General features: G+C 36.0%; 1 protein-coding gene across 1 annotated transcript in view; it reads right to left on the minus strand.

The window, feature by feature from the left end:
* LOC122061929 (coatomer subunit zeta-2-like) overlaps positions 1-7,723 on the minus strand; it is a 21,720-nt gene extending 13,997 nt beyond the window's left edge. The window contains exons 1-2 of the mRNA XM_042625507.1: positions 7,577-7,723; positions 7,411-7,475 (exon numbers count right to left, since the gene is read on the minus strand). Of these exons, the coding sequence (XP_042481441.1) occupies positions 7,411-7,413 (3 nt within the window). The 5' untranslated portion in view covers positions 7,414-7,475; positions 7,577-7,723. The remainder of the gene's footprint in view (positions 1-7,410; positions 7,476-7,576) is intronic.
* Between the last annotated feature and the right edge of the window lie 474 nt (positions 7,724-8,197).

Consider the following 8,197-nt stretch of genomic DNA (forward strand, 5'->3'; position numbering starts at 1 on the left):
GTCTTTTCTGAAGTATACAAGGTGTTAAGGTGCTGGTCTACTATTACAGGTATTTAAATCATATTTTTTATCAGTTCTGTCCAGCGACAGAGAGAGTTCTGTGAAGGATTCTTAGATTCTGTCCAGGCCTATTCCCTTATCTGTTTGGTCTGAAATTTTGACTAGAGATTCCCCTCACCTGGGACAGAACTCGATCCACAGAGGAGACTATTCTGATCAGTGGTCTGCATGATATTCGAAATCACTATTTTCTGTCCTGCAGTGTCCAGAAATTGACAGCGATGGGTTTATTTCAATTTTTGTTGGTTCTTAAACCTGTGTTTCAGATTATTCTGTTGATCTGAACCTAATTGAAGTCTTATCAGTTCCTCGCTTAGTCCTAGAGGTTTACTGCTGATTTGAACAGATTAGTATTGCCATATTGAAATCGATAGCCTGCTGGACTGTCATACATTATTCTGATTTTCTGTTATATTGTTGGGCTGATTATGGTTGTTCTTAGATTAAAAGTTCCGGCAGATTGAGACTTGGTTAGACCCCTACCCTAGTCTACATTAAATGTTCTTAAGTTTACAAGGTAAGTTGATTTAGACTTCTTTAGAAGGTTTGATTTAAGTATATATGGGTCTTTGTCTGAGTTGACATTAGGGTACTTTGAATGTGTATGATTTGGGTGAAAACCCCATTGAAACCCCACCAGTTCCCAAATTCATACCCCATACCAAACATCCAATTTATATTAAATTTTTTGAACTGGCAGATTAACCTCTACTCAGTCCAGACACTGTATCTTTCTCATTATGACTCCAAATAAGATTATTCCAGCTGGGCTAGAAAATAGACGCGTTTTTCTATCCATTTTATACAGATAGAAATCTTCCAATTCTATTCCTAAAGTGCTCAAATAGTCAGTTCAAAATGGGAGAATTTCATGAACCCAAGAGCATGATTATGTGTTAGTTTTGACCCATGTCCACTAAAATTGGTATAACTCATTCGTTAGAACTCCGATTGACCCGATTCTTATTGCAGTAGCTAGAAGACTAAAAAACTAACTTTTTTTTTTTTCTGAAGACAGATTTGACCCAGGTATTTTGTAAGATACCTGAAAATAGCTTTGAAATATAGGGTTCTGAAAGAACTGCCTAACCTCTGAACATTAGGCATTTTGTATTTGGGTTTGTGAGGTTTGGTCAAAGTAATATTGGACAGAAGAAAACTATAAACTATGATGTTCCCCTTATGTAGGATATATTATTGTACAGGTGCTATTGGACTTTTGGAGCATGTAATTGCCAAGTAAAGTAAAGGTGAGTGTGACATGAATATTATTTGATGTTATATAGAGTATAGTATATACATATAAAGTGATGTGTGGTGAATGTTATAATGAGATTATGTATGGTAATAATATACGATATTAAGACCTATTAATCATTTTGTGAAGTGCACTTGTATCACATGTTCTTAGAACAAATGAAAGAATGATGCTAAGATGTTACATTTAAAGCATTAGATGTTTCAATGTTGCATGTTTATTGAATGTAATGCATTAATGAGCTTGTTTACAATGCATAATGATTTTCATGATGTTCAAGTATATGAATGGAATGAAAGTAATGAATTTTATATATTTGAAGTAAAGAAACTAAAGTACGAGAAAGAAAAGAAAGTATGAGAAAGAAAGAAAAAGAAAGGAAAGAATAAGAAAGAAAGAAAGAGAAAGTAAGAGAAAGAAATGAATGAGATAAAGGTAAATGAGAACAATAATACTCTGTGAATGCCGTCCCTTTCCAGTAGGGGGTCATGTACTAGATGAGGTTTTTGTAAGTAAGGATGTGTCCTCCTTGGTGCTCCTGATGACCAGAACAAGGAGTAGATATAGCCTATAAAAGAGATCCTCCCTGGTACTCTAGTGACTGGATACATGGAGTAGATAATGTTTTTATTGAAGAGAGATCCTCCCCAGTGCTCCTGGTGACCGGATACATGGAGTAGTTGCCTATCTATAAGCCGCATATGTCCTCCCCAGTGCTGTAGAGAACTGGGATACATGAATAGACTATGATGCGAAGCTTGGCTGACGTCACTTTATTGTGCACATTTAGTAGTTCACTATAGGCTAGACATGACCTAACAGTAAACTTATGCTCTCATTTTTGTATATGCAATTATACACCTTTATGTACTATAGCATGTTAACCTCATTGGGCTTAGCTCACTCCTTTATATATGTGGTTTACAGATGATGAGATAAGAGGGTATGTTTGTATAGCTCTAGATACTGTAGGTTGTGAATGCCCGGGCAATGTGAACCTTAATGATAAGGCTTGAGAGCTATGAATGAGCTTTTGAATGTGCTGCTTTTAGTAATGTAATAAGAGGAAATTACACTCCCCTCCCTTGAGGTTTGCCTTAATATCAATCACTTCCCCTCTACTTTGAAACCTATCACCAACCTCCCTTGAACTTCTAAGATGCTCACTTCCGTCACATAAACATGAGTTATCACTGTTAAGTGATGACATCAGCCTAACACTAGCATTCTAATACCCATATTGCCCTTATATTTTATGAGATCCCTAAAACACCCTTCCCTTATGTTTTTGGGTTTGTGAAGTAAGAGATTAAAAACCTTCCTCAATCAAACGATGTGAACGAGAGGAGGGTTTGAGAGAGAGAGTTGCTGTTCTTGCGCCTCGCCTGAAATCAGAGGAGAGAAGAAGGAAGATCAGAGGAGATCTTGAAGATAGGAAGATAGCTTGTGGTTTCTCTAATCTCTGGGACTTTATGATTCTGAATTCTGAGGCAAGAACACTAAATCATGCCAGTCTCCTATTTTTCTACTATTATTTTTCGGTTTCTTAGGTGAGCGAAAGATAGGATGCGTTATTGGTGGTGTTGTCTTTGATTCACGGTATGGAGCGTGGAGCATCTTTTCATGGAAAACTTTTGAGAGAAACTATCAAGAAGTCTTGGGGAAAATGTGACGCTCTTCTAAGTTTCGGCGAAGACGGCCGCCATGTTCTCTCCATGCCCCTAACCTCAACTCCTTTTAAAACCAGTAGTCTTTCTTCTCTACTTATAAACATTCAGTCTCTATATCAGTAATTCTTCCCCATTGCCATCTATTGTTTAATTCTTTCTTCATTTGACAATGCCTAGATTAACGCTTGGAGATACTATTCATAACCTGCAAGTGGAGGCAACCCATGGAAATTCAAGCTTCATGACTTCATTGGACAAGAGAGGAGGGTTCGAGAGATAGTTGCTGGTCTTACTATCTTGGCCCGACATTAGGGGAGAGAAGAAGGAAGATCAGTATGAACTTGAAGATAAGCTTCGATCTGAACGAGAGGAGGGTTCGAGGAGGTTGCTTATGTTCAATCTAAACAAGGTTTGATGAATCGTGGCGATTGCCTCAGTCGCCGCTGCCTCACTCAGGTGGTGACCGCCTCAGTCGCCGCTGTCGAACTCAGGTCGCGACTGCCTCAATCGTTGCTGCCTAACTCAGGTCATTGCGCATAGTTATCTCCTAATTCCTAAATTTGATCGAATAGGCTACTTCTGGGAATTTAGAAATGATGAGGGTATTATTGACCTTTCATTTGTTAGATTTGGGGTTGCATATCTGTTAAGGGTAATTCTGTCTTTTTATTCCACCATTTAACATTGCTGGGGAAAAAGGTAATGGAAGTGAGCATCTAGGAAGTTCAGGGGAGGTTGGTGATTGATTTCAAAGTAAAGGGGAGGTGATTAATATTAAGGTAAACCTCAGGGGAGGGGAATGTAATTTCCTCATGTAATAATGATGAATTGTAGATGATGCTGTAACAATTTTGGTTTTATTTATATGAAAGCACCAATAACATTGTATATGTGAATCTGAAAAAAATGTACAGATACAGACCCAGCTCCAGTGGTAAGTCTTTCGTTGTGAATGATGTTTGTATAAGGGAGTTGTGGTATTAATATGAGAGAGGTAGTGATCTTTGATCAGTGCCGGTGAGGGCAGTACCTTTTACCCCATCTAGGTTCAGGTCGTTATAAGAATGGAAGGCAAGAAATAAAGAAAACAAAAGGTGAAGGGGGAAAGTGATCGAACTTGTGATAAGGTAGACGAAATATGGAAAGAAGGGAATCATGGTTGAAAGAAGAGGAAGAAGAAAAATAGGAGAATAAAAGTGAAGGGAAAAAAAAGGAAAAAGAACTGACTAGAGATAAAGAAGAATCGAGGAGGAAGAGAGGAACGATCGACCACCCTGGTCATTGTACATCACTCACAGCCACAAGGTAACTCAATCCATAATTTTATTTCAATCACTCTAATTGTTGGGTACACATATATAAATAAGAAAATCCTACACAAATAAAGAAACCTACCCAACTAGGAAACCAACTCAGCTCATGTGACACACCCAGAATCTCTAACCAGTACCTACAACTACAAGTCGAGAGAGAAGAGAAGAATGAGGAAGAAGGAGATGAGACTGCAAGAGAACAACAGAATCGTTGCTCTTACAGTCCCTCTCTATCGCTATATATATTAACTGAAAGAGTTACAACCAAATAAGGTAAGTATTACCTTGCATAACAAGGGAACATGAAAGTAGAAGAATACTCTAAATAGGAAACTGAGATCTAGTCTAAAGAGAACAACAGAATCGTTGCTCTTACAGTCCCTCTCTACTGCTATATATATTAACTGAAAGAGTTACAACCAAATAAGGTAAGTATTACCTTGCATAACAAGGGAACATGAAAGTAGAAGAATACTCTAAATAGGAAACTGAGATCTAGTCTAAAGAGAACAACAGAATCGTTGCTCTTACAGTCCCTCTCTACTGCTATATATATTAACTGAAAGAGTTACAACCAAATAAGGTAAGTATTACCTTGCATAACAAGGGAACATGAAAGTAGAAGAATACTCTATTTCGGTGGTCAAATTTCAGCCCAAAACATGTATAGGTAGCGCTTTTTGATATTGAGCTCAAAGAGAAAAGAAATGCAAAAATGCTACTAGACTTCACCACTCTGAAACCATTCTTGTAATACTGGAAACTTTAAACTCAAATTTCAAAAACTATTAGTGCTTGCTTCGAACAATAATATGGGACTGGGTTACTCTATCACATGGACCCCCTATGCAGGAAGAAGTGTGAACTCAAACAAGCTAAACATCACTTAACAATTACATTTTCCCATGTTCAAAACCCAAGATGGTTATGCCTACCATGTGGGAATATAAAGAAATCATGGTAACTGATGTCCCAATAGTGACTGCCTCTTTCACAGCCATCTTGATCATTCCAGCTAAAACTCTAAGAGAAGAGACCAAATCAGACCCAAGACTCCAACAATCTGTTGCACATTCTTCCAATGGGTGATTAATATAAACCAGAACAAAAAACCTAGCATTTGCTGAAGAGATAAATTTGACTGCAAGGCCAGTAAAAATAAAACAGACACCTGATTAAATTTGTAGTAGAAGGTATCTTAGACTATAGAATAAATTATTTCTACAGGACTCACAGTAGTGAGATATTTTCTACCAAAACACTGACACAAGGAAACCATGAAAGCCTGAGATTTTCTAACAGCAATCAATCACCTTAACCTTTAAATTTCAGAATTCATAAGAACTCCTACAATCACATAATGAAGACACCTGTAATAAAAAATAAAATAAAAGAAGATGTCTTCTCCCATTAAGAAACTGGAATCACCTTAACCTTTAAATTTCAGAATTCATAAGAACTCCTACAATCACATAATGAAGACACCTGTAATAAAAAATAAAATAAAAGAAGATGTCCCCCCCCCCAAAAAAAAAAAAAAAAAAGAAGACGAAGAAGAAGAAGAAACCACTTCCTATTTCATTTGGATGAGCAACAAAAGGACAGAATTCATTAAGGGCCACTTCCCAGTTACCCAATGCTGGTCCCGCCGATACGGGGTCCTAGGAGGGGTGAGTTTGAAGTCAATCCTAACCTTTGGCTTTTTTTTGTGCAAAGAAAGATCGGTAAACCCAGAACTTCACTATAGACATGTGAACATATGCACATGAATAAACAAAAACAAAAGGGAAAAAATGATAGAATAGAAACTAAAACGAATAATAATTATTATTCTAAATTAACTTATTCCACTTACAACCAGAGCTGAATCTATCAAGGTCAGGAAACTCATTTTTTTTGGAAGCTTCCCGGTAAAATAAAAACCTTACCATCCTAGTGATAAGGCTTATGTCAGTAATCCCCAAAAGCGAGATTATACAGGATAATCCTCAATTGCAAGAAAAATATGAAAAAGAAGTAGATTGCAGACCAATTTTTATTAAAGAAAAGGGTAAATGAATTTCTACTTAAGCTTCTTGTTATTATGGGATAAGCAAAGAGATCACTTAGACAGACGTTTAGGACAGTTATTTCAAACACCCTCCCACAAAGAAAAAGATACTAGGTTGGGTAAAGCACTGGGTAGACTGTTCCTAAATCATGAAGTTAGGCTCATTCTATAGCTTACTTAATTAATATATTGCATTTGCACCGAATCTTATAGAGTCATGGACTCGATCTTTCTTTTTCTTTCTTCTTCCCCTTCCTATAAGTCAAAATTGTTTTATTAAAAAGAAAGAAAAGAACCCCCCATGATGAATTTTAACCTGAGAAAGACCTGTTGAACTTTAAGTAGAAATGCTACACCAAAAGATAAATAGATAAATATATGCACCAACTTCCTCTGACAGAGGGAGGCAGAATGCCAAAAAGAAAAAGAAAGGTTGTGACTTTGAAGGAACATTATGCTATTTTGAAGCATTTTTTCGACTTTCTGACCCATAAGCTCTGGTTATTTGTTTTCTCTTACAGTGTTAGGTTAGGTAAAGAGTGGAAATTTGTTCACCAAATTGACTATTAAAACCTACTGAAAGTTTAGTTCTAGATATAGACTTTGGCTGTCACATAATATCACCTATTGAAGATTATGCCAATCCATTAGAATTTGAAACACTACCAATACAATCGTTCCCGAATGTCCCCGTTTCTTAATTTGTTCTAGAACTTTTAGGTTTGAGAGTTTTCCAAATTACCTTTTCAAGATGGAGTATTTAGTAACAAACTAATTTATAACAGTTATAGCAGGAAAAAACTTTTGTTCATTTGCATCATCAACACAGAGAAACACAATCATTTTAATCCAGTCCCAGGCTCTAATAAGAGATCATACGAATATACATATTTATTCCCAAAAAATAAAAAATAAATAAAAATAAATAAAAATAATAATAATAATAATATCACAAAACCAGAATCCCGAGGTTGTCAATGGAGGCAGAAACCCAATTTTTTTTTACTAAAGTTCCAAATAAATATTGTTTTTGGGAAAAAGGCGAAGCTAAAGAATTACCATCGAATCGATAAAGCTGTTATGCTGAACCAGAGTCGAAGAGACGAACACAGATTAAAACTCCTCTGCAAAGATAATCAAAGCAACATAAGAGACGTTCAAGAACAAGAAGAAACAAAGATCAAACTGAATCGAATTGGAGGAGATACTTAAAATTGAAACTCACAGTGGTGAGACCGCGAGAGCATAGAGTTGCTGTTTTGGTTTTTCCTTCCGTAATTTCTGAAAAATTCGGAAGCGAATGGCAGTCGTAGCCTGGAAGGGCATTCTAGTCAACAAAATAAGAGGTGTGAAATTATCGTTACTACCGAAATCTCACCACCCAGCTCGATCAAGTCCCAGCGACCCGTTACCGGTGTCTACCCTCCCCAGATCGGTGACATTATAACGTGGGACCGTGGGTGTGGGTAGGGGTGTTAACCGGTTTGGTTCGGTTCGGTTCTGGTGTAGATAATTCGATCTGATTTAATGTAAAATTTTTAAGTAAAATTAAAATCAAATTATTTAATAAATGGTTTCATATATTGAAATCGAAATCATTTATAAATGGTTTTCTCATGTTTTTTATTTATTTATCTAGACAATTTCTTTACCTTTAAAATTTGTAGTGAAATGGATGTAAATTGTAATATTGAATTGAATTGTTTATTGTTATATATATATATATATTTTTTTTTTTAATAGTTGTTTAATGTAATTTTTGTTTTATTGAAATGTATGTAAACTTAACATTGAATTACTTAAAGTTACTATATATATGTTAATTGGTTTAATTGTTCATTTAAAT

This window comes from Macadamia integrifolia, chromosome 14 (assembly GCF_013358625.1).
Source record: "Macadamia integrifolia cultivar HAES 741 chromosome 14, SCU_Mint_v3, whole genome shotgun sequence".
In the NCBI taxonomy this organism is placed as follows: domain Eukaryota; kingdom Viridiplantae; phylum Streptophyta; class Magnoliopsida; order Proteales; family Proteaceae; genus Macadamia; species Macadamia integrifolia.